General features: G+C 43.5%; 1 protein-coding gene across 1 annotated transcript; it reads right to left on the bottom strand.

Annotated features, from left to right (window-relative positions):
• Nucleotides 1-85: 85 nt before the first annotated feature.
• On the bottom strand, nt 86-11513 carry MPZL2 (myelin protein zero like 2). The gene is made up of 6 exons (XM_042905993.1): nt 11091-11513; nt 9932-10098; nt 9436-9646; nt 6789-6936; nt 3512-3587; nt 86-1046 (listed from the first exon to the last, which is right to left on the bottom strand). Exons 1-5 carry the CDS (start codon nt 11146-11148, stop codon nt 3524-3526), a joined length of 648 nt encoding a protein of 215 aa, XP_042761927.1. The 5' UTR covers nt 11149-11513; the 3' UTR covers nt 86-1046; nt 3512-3523.
• Between the last annotated feature and the right edge of the window lie 1348 nt (nt 11514-12861).

The raw sequence follows: 12861 nt of genomic DNA on the forward strand, positions 1-12861 counted from the left end.
TCCCCCCTCCCTCAAAACAAGCAAATTAAAGCAAAAATAAAATAATATAAAGAAAAGGAAAGGAAAGGGAAAAAAAATAATCTCATCCAGTTCTCAGAGCTTTATATAACACTGTACAAAATTATCATCACTTAGGCTTGATTTTTTTCACCAGCCCTAAATTTTTAGTCATACTATTCCAGAACCTTCTCTGTAACTGCTTGATGATTCCAGTCTGCAAAAGAGCACAGATTTTGCTCTGTTGTTATAACTGAACAGTAAGCTGAACAGTATCCACTGCTCACGGAAGACTTGCTCTGTTGGTTGTTTTTTCGGAACACAGAGAAAAAAGGTGACAAGTGATTCATCCTGAGGTGGCATTTGTCAATCCATAAGCATTTACATAAACTCTCCTAGCTACTCTGTGATTTAGATTTGTGCTAATTATAAATGTGGGATCAACCAAAACAAACAATCATCTGGGATACTGAAAGAAATTCAATAAAACAAGATGTGTCCCATACTCAAGGAGAGCCATAAAAATCAAACTGTTGAAGAACGGGATTTAGGGTTTCCTGTTAATTGATCAAAAACGGCTGAGAGAATTGGCTCATCTTTTAGTTGAGACTGAGAAGGAAAAAGTAAACACATTAACCTTAGTAGCAAGAGTGCTGCTCTGAAGAAACTAATACGTTAAAGGAAATGTCATGACAGACAAGATGGCTTTCATCTCATTTGACACCAATGGGCGTGCATACAATTAATAATCCCCAAGGAGTGTTCAAGGGCAAAAATGTAGTTTCTCAGTATAAAAAGCTCATGAGCATTTGAAAAGTATTTGCACTCTGAAATTAAATAAAACCGTAGTGATGGGCTGTGTGTGAGTCTCCCGGTATCAGCTCAAGAGGGCCCTGGGCCTATGCTGGCTCCAGAGAGACGTTGCTTCTCTGGGTGGTTATGTACTGCAGGGCTGGTTGGAAGACAAGTCACAACTGGTAAAGCCAAAGAAAAGCTTCCATTAACTTCAGCTTATCCTAGGGTGCTTGTTCTTGGGAATCTTCAGCTTCCTGAAATACAAAAGTTTAAATGGATCATTCACGTGGGAAGAGTGCATAGAGGTAACATGGAATTCCGAATTACATCTATTTTATCGAATGTGCTCTCCACTGTGAAGGAAACTATTCTTTTTTTTTTTTTTTTTTTTTTAATTTTTTTTAACGTTTATTTATTTTTGAGACAGAGAGAGACAGAGCATGAACGGGGGAGGGTCAGAGAGAGGGAGACACAGAATCTGAAACAGGCTCCAGGCTCTGAGCTGTCAGCACAGAGCCCGACGCGGGGCTCGAACTCACGGACCGCGAGATCATGACCTGAGCCGAAGTCGGACGCCCAACCGACTGAGCCACCCAGGCGCCCCTGAAGGAAACTATTCTTAAACGTACTTGTTCTCCTTCTAATTCAACTTTTAGAAGATGTTTCCCGTTCCTTAACTACATAGCTCTCAGTGTCCTTAATTCATAGCTTCTGCCTTGCACAGACACTCAGATGATCTATAGCTCGATCACACACATGCATGCCTTCTCTCTCTCTCTCTCTGCCCCTCCCCCACTCTTTTATATAAAAAAAATCAAGCACACAGAAGAATAGAAAAGACAGTGTATAGAATTCACCTGTCACCTAATTTTAAAGCATTTTTTGCCTTATTTTCCCAATATTTATTTGGTACTTTATTATATATAAATATATATATAAATTTATATATAACAAATGTATATATGTATTTATTTATATATAATAAAAAAACAAATATAGGGAAAATAAATTTATATATAACAAATGTATATATAAATTTATATATAATATATATAAATACATATTTAAAATAGGAACATTTTCCTCTATAACCACAATACCTTTATTATACCTAATAAAATTAACAGTAATTCCCTAATATTATCCATATTCACATTTTCATATTCAAGACTCCCAATTGTCCCCCTCCTAATCTTTTTACAACTACTTTGTTCAAACTAGTATCCATCCAGTCAGGACATGCCGTAACAATGCACTTGATCATGTGAGTTCCTTAAAATTTCTTCTCATCTCAGGGTGCTTGGGTGGCTCAGTTAGTTAAGCATCTGACTTCGGCTCAGGTCATGATCTCACAGTTCATGGGTTAGAGCCCATGGGTTGAGTTCATGGGTTTGAGCTGCCCGCTGTCAGCACAGAGCCTGCTTGGGATTCTCTCTCTCTCTTCCTCTCTCTCACTCTGCCCCTCTCCCCCTCTCTCTCTCTCAAAATAAATAAACGTTTTTAAAAGTTTCTTTTCATCTCCATCTTCATTTTCCATGACCCAGACTTGCTAGAGAATCTTCTTGGTTTTTTTGTCTTTGTTTATTTTATTTTTAATGTTTGTTTATTTTTGAGAGAGAGACAGAGCGTGAATGGGGAAGAGGCAAAGAGAGGGAGACACAGAATCCAAAGCAGGCTCCAGGCTCTGAGCTGTCAGCACACAGCCCAACGTGGGGTTTGAACTCATGAACTGTGAGATCATGACCTGAGCCACCCAGGTGCCCCAAGAATCTGCTTGGTTTTTAAAAGACAATAGCCCTTGGTAAAATCTCTCTGATACCAAATTTGTTCTTCTGGGTTTACAATAGAATCATTTTTCTCCATATTCGATTTTATAAGTCCTTGAGACTTTTCACTGAGACTTTAGGCTACAAAAATATGACTCTTTTTGAAAATAATAATAGCAGGCCTATTTCAGAGAATAGAAAAAAATTCCGATCATATGAAAAATAAGTCATCGTATTTTTTAAGCATAATAAGCCTGAAAACTGGTAAAATAAAATTACACGCTACTAAAATGGGATTCCTATTCCCAATAACTAGATGAAAGGAGTTGAAATCAATTCCAAATAGTATAAAAGTTCTCCTGCTAAAATGTCAGGCCATGTCAGAGTTCCTGGGTGGCTCAGTTGGTTAAGCATCCAACTTTGGCTCAGGTCATGATCTCACGGTTCAACAGTTTAAGCCCAATGTCGGGCTCTGTGCTGACAGCTCAGAGTCTGGAGCCTGCTTCGGATTCTGTGTCTCTCCCTCTCTCTGCCCCTCCCCCGCTCATGCTCACTTGCTCGCGCTCTCTCTCTCTCTCTCTCTCTATCTCTCTATCTCTCTCAAAAATAAATAAACGTGAAAAAAACTTAATAAATAAAAAATAAAGATTTATTTACATGTTGAAAGTTAATTTATTATTCGTGGTCATGGTAAACATAACCACAAAGCCTCAGATAATCTTAGAATTTTCCATCTTCAACGGCAGTAGGGTCTAACTCCCTCATCCTTTGCACAAAACATACTGAAAGGGGAAGCCATCCATAACACTAATAGAAGACTTTCATCTCCCTGACCCAGCTCCTCTAACGTCACGTAGAAAACACCTAACAGTCCTAAAATCTGGAGGATCCACATTAGAGATGGGCCAGACAAGGAAGCTAAGGAAAGAAATCAACTCATTTATGAACCTCACCATCTAAGAATGTCAGTCTGCGTCTTCTAAATAAACAGAGACCTTTTTATCTTGGTTGAGCCTTTCCTCTTCTTTTCTGTAACAAAGAAGCAGAAACTAATGTTAACAAGCAAGGGAGGTTAAAAAAAAAAAAAAGGCAAGGGAGGCAAATCTTACAAAGCTGCGGTTGATGTATTTTCTCCCATGTTTTGGGTAGAATTATACGCATCTGGGAATAGATCCAAAGTTACCACTAGTGCCGTCTAAAAATGCACATGCTTCCACATGACCCTGGGTATCTGAACTTTGACATGTTTCAGAATATTTTTGGAGGGAAATACAATTTGGGAACTTGAATAAACCTTAGTTTAACATTAGTATGCTGCCTCTAATTCCATTCCTTATTCAGAAAATACAAAGTTTTATGTTGACCTAGAAGTCATCTTTATTGCTTATATTCTGTTCAAGCCCTAACCTCAGGGTTGGGCTCATTGAGCTTCTTCAAATCAATTCCATTTTACTCCAGTAAATATTACTTGAGGGAAAAAAAGAGATGGTGCTGGGACAACTCAAGTACTTCAAGTGCAAAAGGATGAATTTGGACTCCCACTTCACTCCATGTGCAAAAATTAACTCGACATGAACCAAAGACCTACTGTAAGAGTTAAAACTGTAAAGCTCTTAGAAGAAAACATGAACTTTCATGACTTTGGATTAGGCAATGGATTCTTTTTTTTTTTTTTTTTTTTTAATGTTTATTTTTATTTTTGAGAAAGAGAAACACAGAGTGCGAGTTGGGGGATGACAGAAAGAGGAGACACAGAATCTGAAACAGGCTCCAGGCTCTGAGCTGTCAGCACAGAGCCCGACGCGGGGCTCGAACTCACGAACACTGAGATCATGACCTGAGCCAAACTCAGATGCTTAACTCTTAATCCTGGCACCCCGGCACCAGATTCTTAGATATGAATCTATATCTAAGAATATATAGCTTCTGCTATATCCAATAGCAGAAGCAACACAAGAAAAAAATAGATAAATTATACTTCATCAAAACTAAAAAGTTCTGTGCTCCAGAGGACATGAAAAAGAAAGTGAAAGGGCAACCCACAAAGGACAAATAACCCAATTTTAAATGGGCAAGATATTTGAATAGATAGATCTCCAAATAAGATATACAAATGGCCAATAAACACATGGCAAGATGCTCAACATCATTAGTCATTAAGAAAATGCAAATCCAAACCTCAGGGAGATAACACTCCACACCCATCCATCCGCTGGCTATCATCAAAAGGCCAAACAATAACAAGGGTTGTCAAGGATATGGACAAATTGGAATGTTGCTGGTGGAAATATACAATGGTGTAACTGTTTTGTAAAACAGTCTGGCAACGCTTCAAAAAGGTTAACAGAGTAACCATACATTCCAGCAATTCCACTCCTAGGTATAATATACCCACGAAAACTGAAAACATGCCTACACAAAAATTTATAAATAAATATTCATAGCACCATTAGTCGTGTTGGCCAAAGAGTAGAGAAAATCTAAATGTCCATCAAATGAATGGATAAGCAAACTGTGGTATATACGTGCAATGGAATATGACACAGCCATAAAAAGGAACGAAGTGCCATACGTGGACGAACTTTGAAAATATTATACTGAGTCAAGAAGCAGACATAAAAGGCCACATCGGATGATTCTCCATTTATACGAAATGTCCAGAATAGGTGTAGGAATGCTGGCCATACTGCCTCCATCTTTGCCCTAGCATCTTGCTGTTGTCTGCTTGATGACCTCGTCAGGGATACATGTTCTAGAGTAATGTATAAGATGTAAAAGGTTAATGTATAAACTCTAGGCTCACCTTCTAAAACCAGAATGTCCAGGGAATCTGTTCTGGATTTCAATGGGCCCATTAAGATACCAGTGCAGATAACATAGTTTTCTGCAAACGCATGGATAGTGCCATAAGGTCTGCTAGACATTAGCCACCAGTCACGTATATGCAAACACTCCCCCGCATGTCCAGCTCCTTTAAAGCCAGTAAGCTAAAACGCAGGGCTTCTGAGGAGACTGGCTGCGCAGCTGTCCAGATGGCGGTCCTCCTGATCCTCCCTGGCAGGAAGTCACTTAACATAGAACTCTGCGTATTCTGTATCTCTTCCAGTTTCAAAGTGCCTTCTCAGTCTCGGGGCGGGGTGGGGGGGGGGGGCACTTTACATTCTCCTTGCCTTCGAACAACAGGCAAATCCATGGAGACAGAAAGCAGATCAGTAGTTGTCAGGGGCAGGTAGAAGTGGAAAATAGTGATGGCTAAAACGTATGGAGTTCCTTCGGGGGTGACGAAAATTCTGGAATTAGTGGTGATGGTTATGTAACTTGGTGAACATTAAAAAGACAAATTTTTATGATAGGTAAATTTCATCTCAAAAAATATATATTTTTTGAGCACCTTATATCAGCATGGCTGACTCTCCTAGGCACTGACTTACGATGCCCCTGCTGCCTGCCCAGCAGATTTTACAAATATACACTTTACATTAAAAAGTAAGGAATAGCAGGGGCGCCTGGGCAGCTCAGTCGGTTAAGCGTCTGACTTCGGCTCAGGTCGTGATCTCACAGTCTGTGGGTTCGAGCCCCGCGTCGGGCTCTGTGCTGACAGCTCAGAGCCTGGAGCCTGCTTCAGATTCTGTGTCTCCCTCTCCCTCTGCCCCTCCCTTGCTTGTGCTCTGTCTCTCAAAAATGAATAAATGTTAAAAAAATTTTTTTTAAGTAAGGAATATCCTAGAAGAGCTTCACATAAGCAGATTTTGACAATGTCAAATCCTCCATAATAAAGAAAGCCTCTAATGAAATCTTCTATACAATTAAGAAAGCTTTTGTGGGGGCGCCTGGGTGGCACAGTCGGTTAAGCGACCGACTTCAGCCAGGTCACGATCTCGCGGTCCGTGAGTTCGAGCCCCGCGTCAGGCTCTGGGCTGATGGCTCAGAGCCTGGAGCCTGTTTTCGATTCTGTGTCTCCCTCTCTCTCTGCCCCTCCCCCGTTCGTGCTCTGTCTCTCTCCGTCCCAAAAATAAATAAAAAACTTTAAAAAAAAAAAAAAAAAAGAAAGCTTTTGTGAAGTTACCAGATCACACCCTACTTTCTCCATCCTGTGAATCTGAATTCTTTTATAAGATTCACTCGGAGGGAAAAACATCTGTTCAACAATCATTCTGCCCAAGTGTAAAATACCAAGAGTCACGATAGAAGAGGGTTAGAGGAAGACTGCCCAGAACTGCCCAGCCTTACAATTTTATCTCCACCACTTTATGAGCTCTTTCGGCCCATCGCTTTTTCCGGAAATGCTGGACGAGGACCACCACGATTACTATTATGACCATGAGGGCACAGGCAGAGCCAATGGCCAGAGCCAGGAAGTAGATCTCAGAGAAGCGTACTGTAAGGACAAAAAGAGGATGTCATGATTCTCAAAAGAGAAAGAATACGATGAAACCTAACGATATAAGAGGGATGTAGTTTCAGCATTAAATGGAATCTTCCTTTCTCCTACCATATGATCTTGTGAACTCTAGCAGCAGTAAGGAAGCTATGAAGGCTGCTCTCGTGGTTCTCAAACTATGGTCCCACAAGTAATAGCAGCACTCTGCAGAACTTTGAAATGCAAATCATCAGGGCCACCTCAACCTCCTGAATTGTAGGTGGGGCCCAGCAATCTGTTTTAACCTGTCCTCCAGGTGATTCTGATGCTAAGATTCTGAGAACCACAGAGCCAGTAAACCACCCAGTAGGGTAAGGTTATTGCTGACCTAGCCAAACCCAGCGTCCAAACTGTTTCTCCTCGATTCCCTCTCACCTCTGGCATTCATCCGGTCATTTATTCAGATTTATTAAGGGCCTACTATGTTCAGACATTGCAACGGAAATACAAAGCCAAAAAAGACGTTACCTTCAAGGAACTCATACCCACTGGGAAGACAGGCAAGTAAATCTGTAACTATAGTCCAGTAGATAAAATGATGCAAGAGGGAACCCAGTGGGAAAGGTCCCTAACACCAGGCAGAATCTGTGAAGCCTGGGTCTCCTGCCTTTTAATTTTTTAATGTTTATTTATTTTTGAGACAGAGTGCAAGCAGGGGAGGGGCAGAGAGAAAGGGAGACACAGAATCCGAAGCAGGCCCCAGGCTCTGAGCTGTCAGCATGGACCCAGACGCGGGGCTCGAACTCACAAACCGTGAGATCACGACCTGAGCTGAAGGCAGACACTTAAACCCACTGAGCCACCCAGGTGCCCTGATTTCTGACTAAAACTTCAATAAACCCTCAGAGCCAGGAAGGACTTTAGAAAATGTCTAGCCCAGAAGTTCCCAGCCTGGAGTCTGTGACAGAGGATGGGAAGAGAGCCGGGCCACAAGCCCACAAACTCTGTGTCATAGTGTGTGTATGTGTACACTTTTGTGGGAAGCAGAGCCACGACTTTCATTAGGTTCTCAGGGTAGTGACCACAACACGTTTAAGAACATGTGTTCTTGTCCAACCTGTTCGTGCAGGTTACACGCAGATGAATTCAGAAACTGAGGTCCAAAGACATTCCATTACGTCTGTTGGTACTCAACCGACTTCTCCAAGGTCACGCAGCCCTACTGATGGAGCCCTGAAGGATGACACTAGGAATGAAAGGAGGAAATCCTACTACTCTACAGGTAGTAATATCATGTGTTAGTTAAGAGCACCCGCCAGAGACAGCTGGGTGAAAATGCCAGCTCCACAATTTACTAGCTATGTGATTTGGGGTAATTAACTTCTTTGAGCCTCAGTTTCCTCAATGTATCAAACAGAGACAACAATATTCATTTATTGAATTCTTATTTAAAAAAGACATTCGTATCAATTGGTTCCATGCTGTGCCCACACATAATAAACACTCACTGTACGGTAGTTATTATAATTTTCAGTGCAAAAAAAAAAAAAGTTTTTTTGGTGCAATTCAGAGTTTGGGGAATTTTTACATTCATTGTCTCATTTTTCCTTCACCATAAGCCTCGCTAGATTATTCTCACTGTAAGGAAAGGAAAAAAAGATTTATTGCCAACTGGTAAATGATAGCAGTGATTCAAGCCCAGATTTACAACTCCTAAGTTTTATGGTCTTATCTGCACAGCTTCCGGGTTTTCCTTTTTATTTTTTTCCCTTCTTTTTATTTTATTTTTTTAATATAATTTATTGTCAAATTGGCTTCCCTACAACACCCAGTGCTCCGGGTTTTCCTTTATAAGATTGCAAGCACTACAATGCATTAGTCTAGGGTACAGTTTTGGAGCCAAAGATGCTTGGGTTTGAGTTCCAAATGATTCCATTCCCTCAGCTCCATGAATTCAGACAAACGACTTAACCTCTATGAACCTCAACTTCCTCATTAGTAAAATGTGGGGCACTAAGAGCACAAGAAACTGATGCGATATATAAAGATTAAATAACATATGCAAAGCCCCTGACACGTGGGAGGCACTCAATAAATGATCATCACCATCACTGGCATCCGCAGCCTAGGGTGTAAGGATTAAGTGAGATAGTACGGGCCAAGCACAGGACAGTGCCTGGCACAGAGTAGGTACTCGGTAAGCATCCTGTGAATAAGCGAGTGAATGAACAGATCTACTGTTAGCCTTTTATCAGAGAACTGCTTCCTCTCCCTTTTACAATCTCAATGCCACTTCTGTAACAGATTCCGCAGTCTGCTTGCTTAACTTTCTGTTTCTTTCCACAGACAAACAAAGCCTTTCTCTTTTTACCCCAGGACTCTTGAGTCTCCCTCTGTAGATTCCAGACCCGAAGGGCTAGCCCTTCTCGCTACTCTTTCAGCCGTCACAAAAGACCACCCCTCTCCTTTCTATAAGCTCTCAAGCTTCCCAAAACCCTTTTCCCCTGTGTGACCTACCAGTGTGCACGACGCTCAGCCGAATCTCCCCTATCAGCCCATCAACGTCAGGTGGGTTCTTCACCTGGCAGGTGTATGTCCCATTGTCGTCAAACTGCAGCTTCCAGAGGATGATGGAGACGTCGTACCGCTCAGGGTTCCCGTCCCAGACCACTCGATCCTTGAAACGCCCACTCATGGGTTTGAAGGGATTCACATGGTAGTAGAATACCTACAAGGCAGAAGCGGCCAAAAGTCTTACTATTCAGTGCCGGGGCACGGAGGCTGAGAAAGGGGAGCCAGCCTCACTGCCCCGTATGCAGCTCTCTTCCAAGAACCTCTTGCTTTCCCCTTGATGGACCTCTCAACTCTGCCAGTCATTCTCTGCCAAGAATCGTGTCTCAGCTTTACCCTGTGCTTATTGCTGAGAAAAAAAAACACAGGCAGGGCAAGGAGAAATGGACCGGCTTGTCTCCCCAACCAGGGGTCCCCGGGCCTATGACAATAATCTACTTACAAACTGCTCGGGGCCCCCATCTCGAGGACGGAAGTTCCAGGTCACTGTTAGAGCATCACCCACGGGGGCAAAGCTGGAGAAAGTGCATTTTAACCGAACATCTGTCCCGTTGACAGCCTCCAGCACTTGTGAGGTGTAAATTTCCACAGCTGCTATAGGCCAAAGGGCTACCAGAGAGAAAAGGAGAAAGGAAGATGCAGATTAAGAGAATTTCTGCCGACGCGGCCAAAATAAATGTCTGAGTGAGTCTTGTAAAGAAGTCAATGTCCCGGATCTCAAACTTACTCCATCCTGAGTCTGCATGCTCCCACTTACGTGCAACCGTGACTCAGAATACCACATGGCGAGCCTTCTCGGTGCTCTCAACTTTCTCCATAGTGCGATACCCTAGCCTCACGGTCCCCGCTCCCACACTGTTGGAACCAACTACAAAGGTCGGCAGATACAATTGAAAGCACAAACGAACAAAAATCAAAACTAATCGTAGCATGGATTAGACATGTATTCAGATGAAGCATTATGTATTGTGTGTATAATGGTCCCCTAGAAGGCAAGTTGTCCAGAAAGGGTCCTTGATTTCATACTGTCCCCAATCTTCTGCAGAAATTGAAATTAATTAAGCCCGGACAGCTTCTGTTTGTCTGCACCCCTGGAACCTTTACACCACGTGGCGCTTTTTTTTTTTTTAACCAGGATATTTACATTGAGAATGTGCATATTGGGGCAGTTTCAAAATCACCGTGGGTCTCTCTCCTTAAGTTTCTCAGCTTTCCCAGGGCTGCTGAGAGTCCCAGACAAGACACACAGAAATCCAAGCGCCTGATCCTGCCTGCAGTGGGAGGTTGAGAGTGGCCACAAAAAAAAAAAAAAAAAAAAAAAAAAAAGGAAAAAAAAATGGTTTGTAACCTGAGATTAGAAAGCCCTCTCTGTGCCTGAATCACTAGCAGCCCAAACACACCTAAACCTGTTTGTCCAAAATCAGTTCTCCAAAAACAACCCACCAACTTCGGTTTCAGCAAAGTCAAAACCTAAAGTGAACGGCAACCGTGGCTCAGGCTTCCAAGCAACACTCTTGCGACCACCTTGCAGGGTCGGCCGTGAAGGAGGAAATGGCGAGGGACCCCCCCCCCCCACCCTCACCCCTCCCCGCAGCCCTTACCTGTGAGCTGCACGCCAAGGAGAAGCAGCCCAGCACGCCAAGTGCTCTTGCCATACATGAGGGAACCCAGCCCTGGCCCCAGAGACCAGACCGGGCAGACCGAGGGCTCCAACACCCTGCCAAGGCCGCTCCAGTAAGAACTGGCACCCAGAGAGAAGAGAGCCAGTCCCTCACCTATGGGAACCTGAGCTCCAGTGCCTGTGACTCATCCCTGCTCCGCCGCTGCACTTTGCTGGAATGAAAGGTGGGGCCTCAGCTCCCTACGCCCTCCTCCCTTTCCTCCCTCCCGCCCTCTGCGCTGCAAGCGGTCCGCACACAGTTCCAAACTCTGCGGTCCTCTCTTGACTTTGCAGTTAATCGGCCTGGGCTCTGGCCTCTGGATGGCCTCAGAGACAGCCAGAGGAGGTGGTGCCAGCCTGAAACGTCCCAGGCTGCTTTGGGTTTGGCACGCGCGCCCGCGCGCGCGCACACACACACACACACACACACACACACACGGTTTTTTCTAATCAGGCTTCCTGCTAGCCTGGGAAGTGAACTGTTGCAACCACCTTGCAGTGATTGCCCTTCCCAAAGCACCTCCCTGGGGCCGCTTTGGCCTGGACTGGATTCACAGAACTCCAATCAGAATTCCTTAAGACCCTCTCCAGACAAAAAGTCCTACAGCGTAGACATTTGAGCCAAATGTTACCACAAGGATCTCTGCACCTTTTCCAGCTTGTAGCTTTCCCTGAGACCCGGGGAGGGGGGGCGGGGCGGGGGGGGGGGAGGGGAGAAACTGACCGAAAAAATGTCAGTGTTTTAATGACCCCTTCACTTGGAAGAATTTAAAGAAGCAGAACACCGTCCCTGCTCACTTACCATTTCGGTCCAGTTTGCAGGTACTTATCTGCTTCCTTCTTCATCTCCACAATACTCCCATGAAGTGTTCCCATTTTTCCAGAGAGCCCAGGGAAGGTAAGTGATTTGCCCAAATTTGCACAGACAATAGGTAGGAACATCAAAACTTTTCTGGCTCTCAAGTCTAACGCTCTTTCTGCAAAATTATACCCGACGTGGACCAGCAGACCCAGAGGACTGTCGCGGAAGAGGTTTCCATAATAACTTTTTTGGCAGGGTCTGGGTGGCTCAGTTAAGCATCCGACTTTATACCAGGTCAGGTTGTGATCTTGTGGTTGTGAGATCGAGCCCCGCGTGGGGCTCGGCACTGGGCAGGGAGGCTGCTTGGGATTCTTTCTGTCTCTCTCTCAAAATAAATAAATAATCTTTGAAAGAAAAATAACATTTTTGTGCCTCAGATTTCACCTGCCATTTTGAGGGCAGCCATCTGTCTGAAATCTGAAGAGTTGAGGAATTTAAATGAGTAAAGGTGCCTCTTTGTCTGGAAAGAGGGTGGGTAATTGTTACAGATTAATGAAGCAGCATGGCGAAACAGCAGAAGAGAAGGAAGATTCCACATGAAGTTAAGAAGCAAGCTTGACAGGAGTCTAACCCTGAACAGAAACAAATTGCCCGGATTCCCTGGATTAGCAACCTAGAAACTGGAGTGATTCATAACGTCTAGTTAAACCCTGAAACAGAGAAGTTGCCAGAAAAGGAAGGAAGGGGCAGGCTGACTAGGAAAGGGAAAAAAGAGAAAACTTCATAAAGAGGGAGGAAAAGAGAAAATTCCACCGAGGGAGAGGCAGATTGCAGAAGTGAAAAAGAAAAGCCAAAAAGAAAAGCAAAGCAGCAGGAGAAAGATGTCATGATCATGGGGCAAAAAAAAAAA

This window comes from Panthera leo, chromosome D1, assembly GCF_018350215.1.
Source record: "Panthera leo isolate Ple1 chromosome D1, P.leo_Ple1_pat1.1, whole genome shotgun sequence".
In the NCBI taxonomy this organism is placed as follows: Eukaryota; Metazoa; Chordata; class Mammalia; order Carnivora; family Felidae; genus Panthera; species Panthera leo.